Source organism: Pleurodeles waltl, chromosome 3_1 (genome assembly GCF_031143425.1).
Source record: "Pleurodeles waltl isolate 20211129_DDA chromosome 3_1, aPleWal1.hap1.20221129, whole genome shotgun sequence".
NCBI lineage: Eukaryota > Metazoa > Chordata > Amphibia > Caudata > Salamandridae > Pleurodeles > Pleurodeles waltl.
The window spans coordinates 569,405,366-569,425,926 of record NC_090440.1 but is presented as its reverse complement, the minus strand read 5'-3'; the positions used below and the strand labels follow the sequence as shown (position 1 = coordinate 569,425,926).

General features: G+C 48.3%; 1 protein-coding gene across 1 annotated transcript in view; it reads right to left on the bottom strand.

Moving 5' to 3' along the window:
* ABHD17C (abhydrolase domain containing 17C, depalmitoylase) overlaps positions 1 to 14,685 on the bottom strand; it is a 90,453-nt gene extending 75,768 nt beyond the window's left edge. Inside the window, exon 1 of the mRNA XM_069222997.1 lies at positions 13,123 to 14,685. Coding sequence (XP_069079098.1) covers positions 13,123 to 13,592 — 470 coding nt within the window. The 5' untranslated portion in view covers positions 13,593 to 14,685. The remainder of the gene's footprint in view (positions 1 to 13,122) is intronic.
* Positions 14,686 to 20,561: the final 5,876 nt, after the last annotated feature.

Here is a 20,561-nt window from a genome sequence, read left to right as displayed (position 1 = left end):
AACGAGGAAGTATCAGCTATCCTCGCAGCCCCTTCACTTCTTGGGGACACGGCTTTGTCAAAAAGTTTGTCCCAACTGGGGGACTGGGACACCCTAGTGGAATTAAAACGCTCCCAAGTTAAGACTATACTACATGGAGCTGTTCTCACGGAATACCTCCGTAGTAACTCTGCACCAAACGGACTACTCGTCACTAATGAGCCCCGCATATTCCTTGACGACTTTGAGTTTCGTAAAGATTGGTCACTTATAGCATGGAAATGCACTCGAGATTGGCTGATATTAATTATAAAAACAGCCACTAGGCTATCTGAAACCCTACTGGTCCAGATAAAAACCAGTGAGAACAACCTGAAGTCAGGTGTGAGTATTCTCTCCTTCAAAAAGAAACTGGAGGAGGTAAACAAAAACATGAATGAATATAAAGAATACCTAACCCAGCAAAAAATAGCCAAATTCCAAAAAGATCTGAATCGTTTTTCCCTGGAAAGGATATATCCCTACACTAAACCTGATTATGTAGCAAAGAATTCCACCAACACTTCTGACACCTCATCCGGGGGCAATATCAGCTCAGACAGTGACAGTAACTCTTCAGGAAACATACGACATCGCCGTGGGCGGCGTGGGCAACGTCGAGGAGGATGGAACTTTCCACCGGCACCTCCCCTTTACCCGCCTTATTTTAACCAACAATGGGGTTGGCCAAATCAATATGGCCCTCCTCAACAATATCAAGCACCCTACCTGCAACACCCAGCCCAATGGTCCTTTTCCGAACCCCCGCCGCCTTTTTTAGACAGAGGTCACGGGAGGGACAGGGGGAGGAGAAAAGAGGTACAGTGGCGCCCAAAAGAGGATGCTTTGGAAAATCCACTACACAGGGATTCCGTCCCAGGGACCAGCAAGACAAAGTGAAACTGGCCCCTGAAAAGACAAGCAACATCATCAATCTAAGCAACCGGAGTTTGAGCCAAACCGAAACTCTAGCATTAAACAAAGGTTTGAACTTTGTACCTACCCCGAAGGTTGACTTATTCAGAACTAGAACAGAACTAGCGGGCCTGTTCCGTAAGATCCGCCTAAAGACCTTCTTCCTTGGGAAGGAATATGACACTCCCACACAGAACACGGGACTACGTCCCAAGTCTACTTTCTGTCCCCCGGCAGGGCAAATGCCCCCGGAGGTACTGGCTTTCGAAAAATCAGTATCCCTAAAAATCAATGGCTACCCCATTTTAGACAGGTGACCTTGTGAGTCATTGCTCTCACACTGGTTCCCCATCCTTTTTAACCACACCACACAGGACCCCCATTAAAGTTACCCGGGTACCTGAGTAGGTGTTTTTATTTCCCTAGCATAGCTGGATCCCTATTTCCAGGAATAAGATTAATTTACGCACTCCCTCCTGTTCTTTTAACAGTGAGGTCGAGTCCGCCCAGGTGGCACTGTCCTACCTGGGTGGGGCTAGGTGGTCATATGATGAAGCATGACACTATATAGTGTGTGAGACCACCTAGTCCGTAAAGGAAACTTTCCTTTCCTTGTTTTTTACCCAGCTCCTCTCCTTCCCCCCAGACCGAACACCACTACACAGCCCACCCAATTTTCACCTCTAGTTGAGGACTACGAGTGGTCTAGCGTCACAATTAGTACACTACTGACCCCCCTACTTTATAAACAACCCCGTACTCCCCTTTTTTTGTGGCCCACTGTTATCTTCCGGTCTGCACTGAATTGCTTCTGCAACCTACGTGGACTGTGGGTGCAACAAGGCTCTTTGTCGGATCAAGCCTTCCTAAGAGGGACTGCACATTCCTTTCTCACCCGAAGTGAACTTATAATAATTAGAGCACTGCTTTTTCCTGACAGAATTTGAGAATAGCCTCTAGTGATTTACTAAGTGGATCTTTGTCAACTTGATCATAATCCCTTTTGCAATTATAAAAACATGTCTATTTTTTACAATCCTGTGTGGAGCTTTCTGTTTTTTTTCATGGTGTCTCATTGTAGTTATTACCTGCATGTTGCACAATTATTTTACACATTGCCTCTTAAGTCTGACTGTTCTGCGCCAAGCTATCAGAGGGTGAGCACAGGTTAATTTAGTTGTGTATCTGACTAAAGTGGTGGGCTATACCTGGCTTAGATGCATACCCTGGCACTTGATGAGAAGAACCATGTAGAAGCTGTGGTGTATCAATGAGGTTAACCATAACGCAAAGGCAAGCTGTAACCCTGGCACAAATGGCATTTGTGAAGAATTTTACAGTTAGATCTGGGACCGTGCCCAGCAGCATAAGCTGTTATGGGCGAACATTACACCACCATATCTTTTATTTACACACAAGCAAGATTCCCAGGAGACTACAATATTAATTCTAAGATGCTATACGGTGGGCATATGGAAAGGTCCCCTCCAGCTCATCGGGGCTGGCCAGGGAAGAGCACAACATGAGAGGATGGTAGCCACTTTTTTTTAGTCTATTACCAACAGTTATACTGTGGCTGAGTCTGAAACAAGCATGGGGGCTACATTGCTGTTAGAGCATTCAACCACTCGAAGCTAGAATTAAATAGAGAAAAACAAAAACACAAGCATCTTATTGTTGGAAAAGAAGGTCTATACCAGCCATTACTGGTCCTTTGACACTCCACTGTCTTCAAAGGAGCTTGCAACATTTCAGTGTTTGAGTATGTCTTATGTCCGAAACACTGGAGTCTAAAGAGTTGAGGGTTCTGATGGCAGACACTGCTCTAAAAAAAAAAAAAAAAAAAAAAAAAACGAACAAGTGCTATGATAGCAATACTTAATCCAGTCCCTACCCAGAAGGGTAGAAGGAGTTGTTGCTGGTAACAGTGCGACAAGATAAGAGGCATATCTCCTGGACCAATCCTCATATGATAACGTAGCAGCTGATCTTACTATTTACAAACATTCCCACCAAGACACTGCGATAGGAGTTGAACCAACCACTGAATTAACTTCAAGCAACTTTGCTTTCATGGCTTTGTTGGGGTGGGGTTGACTTGATCCAAACTGGATGCTACTTTTTATTATTGTTCATAAAATGCTTCAATGTTGAGGCTATGTTTAGTGACCCAACACACTAATGGCTCCCCCATTCAAGGAGGACAAAATGCTGAGTATTCATCCAGCTGCCTCCCCTAACATTCAAACAGTATACACCCATCACATGCTACCACTCTACTGGATTTAGGATGACAGCCCTCTAGGGGCTCTATTCACATGTAAAGTTGGAGTACACCACACTTCGTTTTAACATAAACAAAACTACTACAGTGAACAAATCCAGGGTGTAAACTCACGGTCATTCTATAGTAACCCAAAATGCAGAAATGTGAAAGTACAAAGGATTTCTGGCAAATGCATCATTTTGTTACTCAGTAGAGAATACCCCACACTTTTATGCAGAACCCCATTGGGAATGCAACAGCGCATAATGGAACACTAGATGTAGAGCTGATGGTGGGGGAGGGAGTCCAGCTTCCTGGGAAGAGTGTGCAATTCATTCTCCTGTGAAACACTACAATCCTTCAGGGCAACACTCCAGGGGACAGGTGCGAATCTAGTAAGTCCCTTGGAAACGGAGTTTAATGAGGTGCCACTAGCCAACACTCTGGGGGATGCTTCCGTCATAGCCTATTAAAGGTTGCCCTACTCACTGGATGTCCCTGCTTCTCCTCATCCGCAGATGTTTATGCATCTGACCTGCAGGGACCGGAGAGGTCATTCCCACCACGGGCTCAATAAGGAATTCATTCCCCAATCATTCTGCTTTTGCGGCCCTCTCCAGGTACTGGCTTGGGGGACACTTTAGTGCCATGAGGTCCTTGATCCCCGGTATTCTGTTCCTGAACTAGTTATTCACAGAGGTCAAGGGCAGAATCTGTCAGAATCGTCTTTACAATCTCTCTGCACACAGTTAGTAGTCAGTATAAATACATTATATACCTAATTTGAAAGACACATTCTTCAATAATATGGTGAATTACCTCGGATACTCCGTCCAGCCAGCAACTAGGTACACACCACATTCATTCAGGCCAATAAATACAGTTCATTTTCTCTGACAAACAGACCGCTCACAACACATCATTCTTTAAATAGGAGAGCACATTACACCTCACAGAGCCCAAATTACATAAACTGATACCAAATATGGCGAGACCCAGTCACCTTGAGTTGCCCGTTGTTCTGTTCTAAGTGTGGCCAATGTGCTCACCACAACAAACATGGCTGTCAGTCAAGCATCCTGCTTTGGGGATATCTGCCTCATTTTCTGCTTCAACCGACCTATGAAAGAGATATCATTTTATAATCCGTTCCTTTCTGTTATTCAGTCTGGGCTCAGCAAAACCAAATTTAAATTAAATGCTGAAAAAAACAGAGTTTCTGATCTGTCGCCACTACGGTCTCTGGAGTGATAGCCTCTGGCCAGACGTAGGGTTAACACCTATACCTGTTAATATTATGAAAAATCTAGACTTTTAAATTGATAGGCTACTCTCTCTTGAAACACAGATCAGTTCGGTAATTTCAGCATATTCATATACATTGAAACTTATCAAAAGGTCCCCGTATTCTAGTATGAATTTCGTGCCATGATAGTGGTAGCATTCATCCACCCCAGGCTTGACTGTGTCAATGCTTGTTACCTGGGTCCGTCTGCAAAACTTCTCTCCATATCGCAATGATCCAGTACACAGCCACGAGGCTGGCTCCTGGACTTTACTAGTTTGATGACATCACTGTGGTCACGGATAAACAGCACAGTCAGCCTGTGCAATGTTTGGTCCATAAGGCTAAAACTGACATTGGTGCCCCCGCACTCCTATATCATGAAGCAGGCTCCTGCACAGTCTCTGCAGGTCCTCTTCGCAAGTTAGGGCAATCGGTATGCGTTTTTTAAAGTCATATACGGAAGAATGGCCTCAGAATGTTGTTCTGGAAAGGATTTCATCAACTACCACTCGTAGTGTAAACCATTGCAGACCATGGGATTTTTATTAAGGAATTAAGACCTCATCCTTTTGTTTACATAAGCATATAAACAAGGCAGTTTTCAATGAATTTTAAATGAACCTGTTTGTAATTTCTTTTGTTCCCATTTTCTTTTTTCTCTCACTCCCAAACCGAGTTTTTAGTGCAAGATTTGTGTTTCGAAAATATTTGTCATGCATTCATCTGTTCTCACATTGCAAACTGTACCTTTCCTTCACACATTCCCATGTGGAAGGAGTATGACTCTAGTAACCAGAGGCTTTAAAATAACCTGAAGCTGAACGTCACCAATTATAGGGTGATCCCAAGGTATGCGAGGCTTTCAGTCTCGCAAGCACAGGAACACAACTAAATCATACTTCCGAGTGCCAAGACGACAGTGTTTGTCAGCACCATGGTGTGGACAAAGGTTTAGAGGGCAAAGGATGGTTCTTTGCAACTTGCCCAGAGATCACAACCTCCCAGCAACATGCGTATATTGTATTGTAATAGTATTTTTATAGCGCTTACTACCCCTGACGAGGCGTCGAAGCGCTTTATAGCAGAGCTCAGATAGCTTCTATGCCGCCGTGCACAGTAAAAGGCGACTACTACAACGTGGGTCTTGACAATCCCCCATCGGAGGGCAAGGTATAGCTGGAACTGTTAGGGCCTGCTTCAACGTTCAATGCAGGAGTATGAGATAGTAAAACATACATGTGCAACATCCAAGTGTTACCCGTATGTTTTATTACGAGGTGAATAGTTTAACGGAATATTCTGAATTCATAGAGTACACTGCAGCAGGGCACCGCTCCTTTGCCTGAGGGCACAACTACTTGACATTGGAAATTAAAACAACAAAACACAAAGACCCAATGCATTTGCCACTCAGCTGTTAAATCTGAGCAGCACAAAGTGTGCAGTTGTGACTTACAACGTATTGTACTGATCTTCACTGAAGTGAGTCATTCAGTTTCAAACAACCTTTCCATTGCAGCTTGTGAATAATGATCGCCTACTGAAAGCACCAATGAAGGTTTGCACAACCAGCGCACATCAGCCTCAACAGTAGAACCGTAATTAACAGGTGCCAGCTGTACTCACCCCAAAGGCACTCATTTTATCAATCACACAAGAATGGAGGTCCTGCCCTAGCAGGATTCCAATATAAATTGGAGAATAAAGGCAGATATTTGCCGTAGACACTCAGTGCACTTTTGATATAATAAAGTAAACACATTTCAATCTGAAAAGTGGTGTCTTGCAAGCAATCAGTTTCAGTCATTCTTGGATTTAGATACTTCAGGGCTTCCTGGAGTTACTGTCCCTTGTTTTTACAGATTAAGCAGTGCAAGTGGAAAATCGAGATTAACTAGAGTAGGGCAGAGTTCGGGGCCTACAGAGGAGCTTTTGAGATCCTCCCTGAATGGGACAGTGGAGAGGTTGTCATGAATATTGGGTACTGCTATCCTGGGCGTTCCCTTGTTCGAGTTCCATGTGCTAAACAATTAAGAAGAACTCTGAAACAAGATTCACGTAACACACTTATGGTTTATATGTTTTTGGTCTGGAGTGTGATAATAAAGCCTATTAAGAGATTATGTTAATTAAGTTAAGCACAGAAAGTGAAAGACACAGCCGAGTCTTTACACCAGGCGACACTGGGATAGGTTATACATCATATCTCCGGTTCCAACTGAAAGCTACCAGAAAAGGAGGCACTTCGCCTTCATGCGCCAAGTTATCTGTGCTGCTGCCTTTGTGAGGCAAGAACAGACCCTGCTGTTTCCTTAAACACTGAGCGTCATGTTTCAAAGAGGTGTGCACCATCTCTCATACTAATAAACAGTTCTAGAATTAGACTAGTGCTTAGAAGTAGCAGAAAGATGGTATGAATGCTATGTAATAATAACGCAATAATGTTGAAGTGTCATCTATTATTCATGCTTCTGGTAAGAATTGCTGCTGCCATATTACCCGTCATCCTTGTGGTTACAATCCATATTGTGTCCGCTAGTTTAGTTTTAAAATAACTATTTAAAACGTATCCTAGGTGTTCTAATGTTTTTAGGTCTGACCTGGGACAGTGCATGCGCTCTCACTTGAGGGAAATATTGGATACAACAAGGGTCTTGCAGCCTTCCCTTTGCTTACCATTCATTGGCTTCAGTGTCATTCTTAATTTCTGTCTCCTATTTGGGCAGCGCCTGCCAGCTTCAGTTCCTCTTTCCCCGAGAACATGGACCAAGTATTACAGATGGATGGTCTTTGATTGTTGTCATTCCGCTGCTACTTGCCTTGGGATTGAAGTACTATTTTTTGTTATTATTCCCCTGTCGTTGGTTGCCCATTGTTGACTTCCCCCCTTATTTGTGTTGCTTTTTCCCCCTTATCCATGTTTGGTTATTTTTTTTTTTTTAACCTTCCCACCCCTCCGTGATCCATGTTGCTTTTACCTGCTCCCGTTGTCCATTCTCCTTTTACTACCTCCCACCCCCAGTTGTCCATCATGCTTTTACCCCCTCCAGTCGCCCTTTCAATAAATCAATCAATCAGTTTTTGTAACGTGCAGCTACTTACCCGTGAGGGTCTCAAGGTGCTGGGGGGAGGGTAGGTGGCCTCATCCAAAGAGCCATATCTTGAAGTTCTTTCTGAAGATGGTGAGCAATGGGCTATGTTTGCTGTGCAGGGAGGAGGTTGCTCCCGCTCTTTGCTGCAATGTAGATGATGGATCGCCCTCCAGCGGTGGTTTTATGAGTGCAAGGGATGGTGGCCAGGGCCAGCTGGGCAGAGCAGAGGGATCTGGCGGGGTGTGGAAGGAGACACAGTGGTTCAGGTAGGCTGGTCCTGTGTTGTATATGGCCTTGTACGTGTGGGTCAGTAGCTTGAAGGTGATTCGTTTCTCGACTGGGAGCCAGTGGAGGGTCCTCGGGTGTTGGAAGATATGTTCTCGGGTGGGAAGTCCAGGATGAATCGGTCAGCAGCATTCTAGATGAGTTGTAGTTTTTTGATGTTTCTAGTCGAGGAGCCAGCATAGAGGGCGTTGCCGTAGTCGAGCTTGCTTGTGACTAAGGTGTGGGTGATTTTCAGAAGTTTGCGGAGTGTGTGCCAGCTGGAGGAGGCAACTGAGTTTACCTGGCAGGTCATGGATAGGGATGAGTCAAGGATGGTGCATGCTCAGTCAGTTCAAGGGGGGAGCTGAGGGATGTGGGCCACCAGACGCCATCCCAAGTGGCGTTTCCGAAGATGATGAGCTCAGTCTTGTCTGAGTTGAGCTTGAGGCAGCTTCCTCTCATCCAGGTGGTGACAGCTTTCATTCCTGAGTGGAAGTTCCTTTTGGCCGTGTCCGGGTCTTCGGTGAGGGAAATGAGGAGTTGTGTGTCATCGGCATATGACAGGATGTTCATTCCATGGCTTACGATGATGGCTGTGAGAGGGGCCATATACATGTTGAACAGTGTGGGACTCAGTGAAAATCTTTGGGAGACTCTGCAGTTGACTCCTGTGAGTGTGTAGGTGTAGGGCAAGAGTCTGACCCTCTGAGTCCTCCAGGAGAGGAAGGAGTGGATCCATTCAAGGGCTCTTCCACGGATTCCTATGTCGTGGAGTCTGGTGCGTAGTGTGCTGAGAGAGCCCGTGTCAAAGGCTATTGAGAGGTCGAGGAGTATGAGCGCTGCGGTGTGGCCGCGGTCTAGGAGTGGTTGGATGTTGTCGGTGGCTGCCAGGAGGGCTATCTCCGTGCTGTGGAATCTGGACTGGGAGCTCTCCAGGGAGTTGTTGGCCTCGATGAAATTTTGTAGTTGTGCGTTGAGTGCTTTCTCCCCTTTGTCAGTGTTACTTTTAACACTGCCTACCACCACCTGCCATCAGTGTTGCTTCCACCCCCTAACTAGTGCCGGTTGTTTGATTTGCCCTGCCCCCAGCTGCCATTAGAAAAAAAGCATAATGATGATGCGGCCAGCGCTGGCTGCCTTATTGTGCTTTTCTTCTACCTTTAAGCTATACTGCACGGTCATGCTGCTGTACAACATGGCGGAAAGACATTGGCAACGCCAACAGCTTTTGCACAGAGGAGAGGCCTATTATCTTGACCAATGTTTGTTTGAGTGTGGTTTTCCTTAATGAAAAAGGGTTTGAGGTTCCACTAGTTGTCCCTGTAACATTTGATGTGATTAATGATTTCCTAAACACATCTAGCTGAGACTCAGTGGGTTGGATAATGGTTGCAGTACAACTGTTCTTCTGATTTGAGTTGGCACACTGGCTCAGTCCTTAGTGCCAAGGAGAGTGGAAGGCCAACCTTTGCATTTCTAGAAACATTTAGAAAGTGTATCAAGGTTAGTACTCAGCTGAAGGGGCAAAGAGTTCCAAATTTTGTAAAGCTTGACTCATTTTTTTTAAGGGCACACCCTCATGATGTATATTAATGCCACAAGCACACTGTCACAGCTTGTTTCATTAATAGACACCCTGGTGGTCCTATTTGTAATTAGAATCTTCCATTAGTAAATTAATGCAAATACATGTAAGGTACAAATGTAGTCAAATTATCAAATTTTGGGAACAACTATGGCTAGATTTCTTATAAACTGAAGAACATTGACAGTGTTCAAATGCTTGAGCAAGACCAACTGTTTGTATAAGATTCTTCACTAATTATAGGCCATTATACTCGACCCAAGCTATGACGTTCAATCAACGCCAAGGAAGGATGAGCTTTAACACAAGCTGGGCCTAATGAACCTGATGCAGCTCGACTAGGCTGACCACTTCCCTCCAGGTCATTATAGATCCTATTTCCAGTCCTAGACTTGTGTATGATAGCCTAACGCACTCTGGGTGTTTTCATATTTTTGGGCTCTACTGAACCAATTACATTAACAAACTTTACTTCAATGATTTGTAAGTAGAAATTTCAAGACTTCAGACTGTGTTTTTTATTGCCCTAGAATCTGGTGGTCATCCTAAGATTGTCTAATGATTGACCCTAGGAATTATTAGGTGAAGCTCAATGACCAAGCACAGGTGACTTTGGTTTTCACCTATTCACACTGACTGTTAAGTGCATAGTAAGGGTCTATGGCATTAAAATGCCCCAACAGGTCTTTGGGCACCTCAAGAATCTAGGACTGGCTTTACGGCAACTGGTATTTTGGGCACATGTAGATTATAAACTGACAAACTCACAAACGACTGAAAGGAATGCAGGTCACAGTGAATACTGGAGACTTTAATTTATTCAAGCAATCCACCGACCACTCTTTAGGTCTACCTTGACAGCATAGCTGTCACCAGATGTAATGTGATCAACCTTAAAAAATAGCTTTCAGGAGTATTACAGAGAAAGGTTCTGGCTCCACCAACATGTTTGTAACTGGAAGTACATCATTTGATTGAGCAGAAGTGTGTATTTCCACAGAAAAGAGTGGTTCCCTTCCATGCAGCTGTGATTATTTTCTTTATTTACCTAGCTGCCGAGTCCGCAGCAGTATGGCTCCCTGAGCTTTAACCTCCAAGGGCATGCACACACAACATTGTAATGCTATTTAGGTGTCTTGAATAACTAGATAACTTACAGGGTTTATTTTTCTCTGGCAACAGCACAGACAGGGGAGGGCAGTCATAAGACATGTATTAAAGTGCCAGCACCCTCCTTTTCCAACATTAACTTTGAATTCCAGAGTGCAGTTTTTTATTTTGAGAGCAGTATGGGATGTCTAGATCTACATTAATATAGAGGGATGTTTAGGACTGGCTTCACAGTGCAACAGTCACCTGACCTTATGTGATCAACAAAAAAGAGCTTTCATAGTAGTACAGAGACAGGGACATGGGATCCACCCACATGTTGGGGATCAATATGTATCCTTCCACTAAAACAGCTGCTTGTCTCACACTTTTTGGCTTGTGACTAAGACTATTTCTGATACAGCAAGAAAGAGTTGGTTACGGTGGCAAGACAATGATCATGGATATATACCTGATCTATCTACTATGGAATATTACAGAAAAGGCACTAGGTCAGACGTATTTAGTGTAAAAGGCATATGTTAAAGTCCATAGGCATCTAATTGTGGATTGTAATTACTCCATGTTAAAGCCTTCAGATAGGTATTTTGTTACATGGAGTCTCACAGATTACTGTAGTAGACACTTGTTTTGGTGTTGGTGACCCAATGTGACAAACTGTGTAAATAAAATTCTCGTTAGGCCCTCCTAGGAGTGACAGAATCTTGCTTAGCGAACTGTAATTTTGTATATATTTGTACTTTTACAACTGTATATGTGGTATGGTTGTCCTGGGGACGAGCTTACACTTAGTAAGGTAGGCATGAGTTGGTTATGGGCTTTTATAGGCTTGACTTGAGGGCAAGGAAGTGTTATGCCAGATGCAATAAATCTAATCAGTTTATTATGAAACTTTATATGTGTGGATTATTTATTATTAAAGGCATATTACAAAACCAACAGGCCATTAACAGTGGATTGTTATCACAGTATGTCACAAGCCATTTTGTTACAAATAATCTCACAGATTACCATAGTGGGCAACGGTTTTTGTGTTGGTCATGCACTCCGACAAATGCAGGGAGTAGAATTTCACTATGATGATTCTTGGTAGGCCGTACTGAAAGGATTAGTATATTGTTTTGCCGACGGGAATTTTGTACATATTTATAATTTTATAAATGTATTTCTGATGGTTGCCAGCAAATGCACACTTAAGTAGGCCTGTGTTGTATAGTGCTAATCCACTGGTAAAGGCAAGGGGCCACACAGGTTCTCTGGGAAAAGCGATGTAATATTACTTGGGTATGATCGGTTTAAAATGAAGTTAGGAAAAAGTAAGCCTGCCTTGCTTACTTATGGTGAAAAGCATGAGTTAATGCCTACCGTGTTTTGACACCAGCATGTTATATTTTCTCTACTTGTATTCTTTTAATTTATCTTACATATGTTGTTGAGTTTTTGTGTGTTTCACTGTGGTTGTGTCAGAGTGTGGATGCAAGAATGAGTCAGTGCATGGATGAATGGATGGATGCATCAGTACAAAGATGAATGACAGTGCATATATAATGACTTACTGAGTACCCAAACCCACCAACAACGTAATGGGCACATTTTTAAACTCTGCTGTTCACGAGACTGAGTTTGAAATGAAATTGTTTAATCTGCACAAAAAGACATTCTTCGAAAAAAATGTTGTTAAACAATAGTCCTTTCTCTATATACCTGGAGTTAAAAGTAAAACAATAAAAACAATACAGCACAGTCACTTCACAAAAGCCACTGCATTAAGGCACTTCATGTCCACTATACATGCATGATGAAAGAAAACAGTGGTCTCTTTTCTATATCAATAAATATACGCAAAACACTGTTCTTTGTAGACAGCCCCAAATACATAAATTTTCTATAAAAAAAAGAGGTTAAATAATGGATAAAGAAGGGCGGGTGAGGTCACTAGATGCAAACTCGACGCTTGAGGGATAAACATCACTAGATCAAGTACAACGCCCTATGACTGGATTCAGGACACCTCGCAGTTTAGACACAGCGACCTTCTAAAACACTGACACCGTTTTCTGATCCGGGGCGACTTCACCTCTGCCTACTTATCCACTGACTTCAGCAGCGTGAACCATCAAGCCTTGCATGGCACTCTCCTAATGAGCTTCCACAGTGTTGTCGTGTTACGTCAGGAAGGTACCTCGCTGGACCAGCTGAGTTTCTCCAGGTCTGAGCCCATGCCAAAGGCATGCAGCGTCCCCAAGGCTCCATCTTCCACCGGTGATATTCACCTTGTAAACGGAGCCCAGTTCTGCACCCGCCAGTGTCGAAGAAACCTACCTACCTATACCAAAAGTTCTAGTCAGGTTATTGTATGGCCCTAGCAAGAATTGCTGAACTCGAGCGGACAAACACAACCAGATTTGTAATCCACACATTTTAGGACATTCTGAAACTGATATTTGGCAATAACCTATACAACACATGCCCTGCTATCAGGGACGCTTACGAATATACATTTTACACTGATTTCAAATTCTCATCTGTATGTGGAGGTATACTGCGGGCGACTTGTTGGGGTGAAATCAGTAGAGTCCCTCACCTCTCCCTCAGCGCCCCCCATGCTGCCTCCATGTCCGCATACAGGTTCTCCTCGGAAGGCCGGCCACTGCTGGCCCCGTAGCCAGAGTAGTCGTAGCTGAAGACGTTGCAGTTTATCCGGGAGCCCAGGCCGATGTAGAAGCCACACATTTGACCCAGGTCCACGGCGTTGCCATGCGAGTAGAGCAAGGTGTAGCGGGCCCCGGGGGCGCAGCGCACCAGCAGGAGGCCCAGGCGGCTCCCACGGGTCGTGCGAGCCCGGCTCACCTCCAGGGCGGCCAACTCCTGGGCCGAGTAAGGCCAGTCCGCGCGTGGGGACAGCTCCAGAGAGCAGACCTCGCCCGGGCCCTCCTCTTCACGCACCGTGTACGTGGGCTCAGGTGGCACGAAGGCCAATTTGGCGGCAATCCGTTTGGGGCAGGGTGGGCAGCAGAAGAGCCAGCACAGCTCCCCCAGCGAGAAGCCGCTCATCCCGGTGGGGGAGGCAGGTGTAGGGGGCAAGCCAGGGATTAGTGGCCTTACGTGGTCTAAGGTTGGATGACGGGACAGTAGACGATACACCACAGCAAGGTGCTGCTCATGCCAGAGGCACAGAGGGTTTGATGGCGGGCATATGCTGTGGGGTGGGGAAGGACCGAGGGTAAGTAAAGGGGCAAAATTATACCTTGCGTAGCTTCTCGAGCAAAAAGCCAATCAAATCAGCCTGGTGGGTACACTGCAGCGTAATCACTGATACCAGAGAAGGGCTGCACCGGGTGAGGGCGACAGGCATCAGTGGCAGGTGTATCAGACCCTCAGGGCGTTAGGTGGATAAGTAGGCGCCCAAGAGTAGGACAGGTGAAGCAGCCACAGGGGGTGACATTGAGGGCGGAGGTTCACCTCGCTGCGGAAGGGAATCAGGCTCCCTCCAGTGAGCGGGAGAAAGGGCGCAGGCATACCAAAGGGAGTGAACACTGGCGAGCCACACCCCAGGTGGGTGCCCAAGACACTAAAGAACAAAAACAAGACACCGGGAGCCACTGATCCCCCCAAGAAAGCAGGATCGGGGGTGCTCCGAAACCGGCGCGTCCTGTGCCAGCATTAAACAGGGGGCTCAGGACACGTGTCTGGGGTACGGCGGGGGACGAGAGCTGACAAGCGGCATAGGACAGGTGCAAGGTTTATGAACATACAGGGAGAGACACCCGGAGAGGTAGACCGGTGACCAACACACCACAGCGGCAGGGGAGAACCTCCGGAGCAGCGGTGAGCGCGGGAGCAAGGATGGAGGGAGCGGGGCTTGTGGCTTTAACTCCGCCGGCGGATGCTCAAAGCATGAGCGCGTTGAAGGGTTCAGGGGCAGTGTGACCGTGGTAAGAGAAAATAATGGGGTAGGGGCGGCTGGAGACCAGTGCCAACACTAAAGCCAAGGGTGCCGGGTGCGGCACTGGGAGCCGCGAGGAGCTCCCGGCTCGGGGACAGGGCACCGCTGTCAGGATGCGGGGGAATGTGGACAGATACCCATGTTGAGGTCAGAGGCGTCTACGGCCTAGCAACACATCCGGATCCAACAACAGACACAAACAAGGAGAAGCGAGAGAGAGAACCACAAAGAGCTGGAAAACCGAGCAGTGCTGCCCCCATCAGGGGAAGGTGGGATCTGCTAGGAAGAGAGGGCAGTGGTCGAAGTGCATTATACAAAGTATGGGGACAGTAATGCTGCGCGCAAATGGGGCCGGGGTCAAAGACGTGTCTGGGGAAAAAAACAAAATATTCTACAACTTCTTTCGGAGTCTCACCTTCAGGTAACAACTTATAAAATAAAGCACAGCTTAAATGAAAAATGAATGCAAGTTAAGTTAATCAGTGTGAAATGCACTATTTTACATTATGTAACCTCTCCATGTTAGTGCACTCTAGAGGTCTATGCAAAGGGCTGGTCTTAGCAGTGGTGGTGCCCTGTGCAACAATCTTTCCTTCCATACCCCCCCCCCCCCCCCCGCCGGCAACCGTGCCCCTCATCTCTCAATAGGCCCCACTCTCACATACATTTGATCTAAAGCTCTCGTAAAGACTAGCTTTACCCATCCACTCACCTAGCCACATAAAATATAGATTTTTTCTTTGCAGCCGTCATATTAACCCTTTTGGTGAGTCAAAACTGCCTCTGGACAAAACTCCCATCTCTGTCTGGAACATGAATCACAAGTGTTATCTTGACATCTTTATTGTTGTCTGTCAGCTGGAGGCACAAGGAACTCTGCAGCATGTGCTTTTAAATTGTAAGTCATTGCTAAGCACAGCACCTTCTCCTCTGAGGTCAGCTTCCGCCCCCAGGTCAGCACCCAGTGCAGCCGCACCAATCTCACCCCTCTAAAGCCGGCCCTGTCAGTGCATGTAACCAGAAAGACACAGAATTCATCCCAGATTGGTGCAGTGGTTTTGTGCATGTTTAATTCTATGAGGTACCAGTTTTTGACATAAAGAACTGTGAATATGTAAGTTGTTATTTTAAACTTGCATTATACACAGTAGAAGGCAGGCTGCTATAAAATACGCAAAAAGGTTTAAGATAAAAAAAGGTCTTCCAAAATAAAGATTTTTAGTAATACCCAGACTGTGCATAGTGCAATTATTTTCATAACTGCTCTTTAAAAGCACACACTTCACAGCTGTACAGGTAACTCTCTGGTAATACCAATCAAAAATAATAAATCTGCATCATCACAAAGGAGCAAGGTGGTCATTACAACCTTGGCGGATGGTGTTAAAGCGGCGGTAAGACCGCCAACAGGCCGGCGGTAAAAAAAATGGAATTACGACCATGGCGGAAACCGCCAACAAAGACAGCCACTTAAACACTCCGACAGCCACGACGGTACAAACAAACAGCTTGGCGGTCACCGCCAACAGACAGGTGGAGGACAATGTACCAGCCACAGTATCACAACCTACCAATCCGCCACCTTTTCCGGGGCGGATTCACCGTGGACAAAAACACAGCGGAAACAGGTCTCCGAAGGGAAAATGCTCACCTCTACTCACTCCATGAGGAATCCGGACGCCATGGAACCCGAGCTCCACATCCTGCCAGCCCTCATCTTCTTGCTCCTCTACCAGGAGCACGTACGCTGGCGGCAGAGACAACGGTAAGTACTGCACCTACGACACAGGGTAGGGAAAAAACAGGGACACACACACGCAACACCCCCACCCTCACCCACTACAACGCACACACTAATACAGCATCATACAATACAGTTACACCCCCCAAACTCCCCCAAAAAATGCAAAGACAAAAGCAAATGAGTGTAACCAATTTTATCTATTAAAATCCAGGACGCAAAAATATATATACACCACAAACAAATATTTACACCAAGAATAGTAGTCCAGGTAGTGCTCCATTGAAGTCCGTGGAACACTGGGCCCACACGGAATGGGCGAGGCCCACACTCAATCCCCGACCATGACGGAGAGAACACTGCAGGGGCATCAGATAGCAATAAAACAGGCACCTCAGGGGGAAGGGAAAGGGAGGACACCTCAACCAATTGAGTGCACAACGCCAAATCCACGAAAGGGCCACATTCCCACTGTTCAATCCTGGGGAGTGCAAAGCCACAGTCTCTCAAGTCTCTACAGTGGGTGGGTTTCCCACTGTTCAATCCTGGGGAGTGCAAAGCCACAGTCTCTCAAGTCTCTACAGTGGGTGGGTTGCCCACTGCCATATCCTGGGGAGTGCAAAGCCACAGTCTCTCAAGTCTCTACAGTGGGTGGGTTACCCACTGCCATATCCTGGGGAGTGCAAAGCCACAGTCTCTCAAGTCTCTACAGTGGGTGGGTTGCCCACTGCCATATCCTGGGAAGTGCAAAGCCACAGTCTCTCAGGTGGATGACTTTCTCCACTGGTTCTGGAGGGGCCCTTGTGCCCAGAGTGCTTCATCCTGCCAAGGACAGAGGTAGTGAATGTATCTCTCCACTGGTTCTGGAGGGGGCTTTGTGCCCAGAGTGCTTCATCCTGCCAAGGACAGAGGTAGTGGATGCCTTTCTTCACTGGTTCTGGAGGGGGCTTGTGCCCAGAGTGCTTCATCCTGCCAAGGACAGAGGTAGTGGATGCCTTCTCCACTGGTTCTGGAGGGGGCTTTGTGCCCAGAGTGCTTCATCCTGCCAAGGACAGAGGTAGTGGATTCCTTTCTCCACTGGTTCTGGAGGAGGCCTTGTGCCTAGAGTGCTTCATCCTGCCAAGGACAGAGGTCGTGGATGCCTTTCTCCACTGGTTCTGGAGGGGGCCTTGTGCCCAGAGTGCTTCACCCTGCCAAGGACAGAGGTAGTGGATGTATCTCTCCACTGGTTCTGGAGGGGGCTTGTGCCCAGAGTGCTTCATCCTGCCAAGGACAGAGGTAGTGGATAACTTGCTCCACTGGTTCTGGAGGGGGCTTTGTGCCCAGGGTGCTTCATCCTGCTCGTGACGGACTCAGTAGCGTCAGTGCCCTTGGCGCTCATGGGCCAGCGGTGCTTGTTGCGGCGGTGTCCTTGGCAGCGGTGCTTGCTGCATCGGTGTCCTGTTAAGCGGTGCTTGTTGCGGCGGTGTCCTGTTCAGTGGTGCTTGTGGCGGCGGTGTCCTTGCCAGTGACTCGGCTGCTGGTGGTCCTTCATGGCCCAGCGGGTCTGGTGCTGGCAGTCCTGTCTGTCCCAGCGGGGCTGGTGTTGGCGGTCCTGTCTGTCCCAGCGGGGCTGGTGCTGGCGGTGGCCTCTTGTGCAGCAGGGCTGGTGCTGGCGGTGGCCTCCTGGGCAGCAGGGCTGGTGCTGGCGGTGGCCTCCTGGGCAGCAGGGCTGGTGCTGGCGGTGGCCTCCTGGGCAGCTGGGCTGGTGCTGGCGCTGGCCTCCTGGGCAGCGGGGATGATGGTGGTGGCCTCCTGGGCAGCGGGGATGATGGCGGTGGCCTCCTGGGCAGCGGGGATGATGGTGGTCTTCTCCGCCGTGCTGCTCTTCCCAGACTTGCAGACTTTCTTGTGGCCCTTCCCCACCTTGGAAGGTGTCGCAGCTGACTCCACACTCCCACCTGTACCCCTGGGAGCAGCTTTGGTGGCTGGAGTCCTCCCCCTCTCCCACCGGGCACTGGCCAACTTTTGATGTTTGACAGGTGGGGGACTGTCCGTGCTGTGGCTCCGTGCCACACTGGCTGCCCTGGTGGCCGGTGCACTCCAGATTCCGGTGACTACATGCACCACTGGTCCCGGAGATGTTGTGGCTGAGGTGCTAGGTTGGGAACTGGAGAGTCGGGCCCTAGGAGACTGACGGGGTGGGTGAGGTGAGGGAAAGAGGTCAAGGTTGGACAGGAAAAGTTTCTTCGGGACACTGGGACGGGTAGCTGGAGGGGGTTTGGGAGAGGAGGAAGAGGTAGTGGTTGTAGGAGGTGTTCGTTTGGTGACTTTGGGTGAAGGTGCATGCACTGGAGGCTGTCATGAGGTGGATGGCTGTTGGGTGGGTGTGTGGCTTGGGAGGTGGCGTCACAGACACACTGGAAGAGGACACAGGGGACGTGTGAATGGCAGTGGGAGTGGTGACTGCACGTGAGCGGGGTGTGGTGGTGTGTGTGCTGGTGATGGAAGTAGGGGCTGTAGATGTAGTGCATGCAGGTGTGAGTGTAGACGAGACTGGGAGGGAGGAGGGAGACGAGGAGGAAGGGGACACAGTGGAGGCAGTGGATGTTGGTGTGTCTGCATGTGTGTGATGCTTGCGTGAGTGCCTGTTGGATGTGTGGTGCTTATGTTTGCCAGAGCTTCCCTTGTGTGTTGAGGTGTGTGCTGAGGCCAGAGTCTGAAAATCTCGCTGAAGGGCCGCCTGACCAGAATGAATGCCCTCCAGGAATGCATTTGTTTGTTGCAATTGCCTCTCTACACCATGGATGGCATTCAAAACTGTAGACTGCCCAAAAGTGAGGGACCTGAGTAGGTCAACGGCCTCCTCACTGAGGGGAGCAGGGGTCAGTGGGGCAGGGCCTGAGGTGCCTGGGGCAAAGGTGATGCCCACCCTCCTGGGTGAGCGGGCACGGGGCAAAGGTGAGGGGCTGCTGGGAGGGCGGTGCTGGTAGGGGGGGTGGCACCTGTACCTGTAGATGCGGGGGGAACAGATGTTGCCGCCACCACAAGGGAGCTCCCATCAGAGGACGAGTCCGTATCACTGGTCTCAGCTCCTGTCCCCGCCGTGGAGCTCCCCTCGCCCTCCGTCCCACTGGTGAACTCTGAGTCCGTTGTCTCGCCCTCCAGGGCCATGTGGGATGCAGCTCCCTCCTGCTCCGGTGCCACTGCTCCTCCGCCTGATGATGCTAATGCACACAAGACCTGGGAGACCAGAAAAAGGGGACGACGACAGAAGAAAGACATGTTGAGTGCATGCATTACCGCTACCGTTGGCGGACACGACAGACACAGAAGCCCCCTGCACTACGCCGCGCACTTGGAGTCCACTGTTCAATCCTTGGGACATGGCCTACAAGGCTATGGCCGACATCTGCACACATGGATGACACAGGAGCCTGACTAGGTGTACTTGGCACTGTACACAGGTGGGGTGGGGTGCCACAGGGTCTGCCAGAAGAAGGGGACATAACTAGCACACTCGCCCTGGTCTAGGGAAAGCCACAGCCCACCTCCCTCACCCAGGCACCTCCTCTGCGCGCAAAATCAGCAAAATGAGAGTGTACTCACCCCCTTGTGGCTGCTGTGATGCCCTCAAGCGCCCATCCAACTCCGGGTATGCCACCGCCAGGATCCTGAACATCAGGGGGGTCATGGTGCGATGGGCACCCCTCCCACGTTGGGAGGCCATCCCCAGCTGGGCCTCCGCCGTCTTCTTGCTCCAGCGGCGAATGTCCTCCCATTTCTTATGGCAGTGGGTGCTCCGTCTGTGGTAGACCCCCAGGGTCCGGAAGTCCTTGGGGATGGCACGCCAAATATCCTTTTTCTGGTGGGCGCTGACCTACATGAATTGTACAGGGAGAAAAAAAAAGTTATTACCAACTGCGCCGTCACAGTCATTGGCCCCTATCCCTACCCTTGCCATGTGGCACATGCACTCACTGTCGTTTCATGCACGCCTCAATCTCCCCCCCCCCCAGATATCATCCACCCCACTCCACACAGGCATAGCCCATACAGCATGCTCCCAGTGTACTTACCTGTTTGTCTGGATGACCGTAGAGTAGCGTGTACTGGGGGAGGACCCCATCCACGAGTTTCTCCAACTCCTCCGATGTGAAGGCAGGGGCCCTTTCCCCAGACACACAAGCCATTGTCTCTTCCAGACTGAGGTCACAGCAGCACTTGCAGTGTAGGTCCTCTCCTGTCGAAGATCAGGTATCGAGTGATTGAACAGATAGAAAATGGCGGTCACGTCCGCAGCGGTGCGTACTGTCACCGCCGGCGTACATTTTCATTGGCCCCTGGGACCCATAGG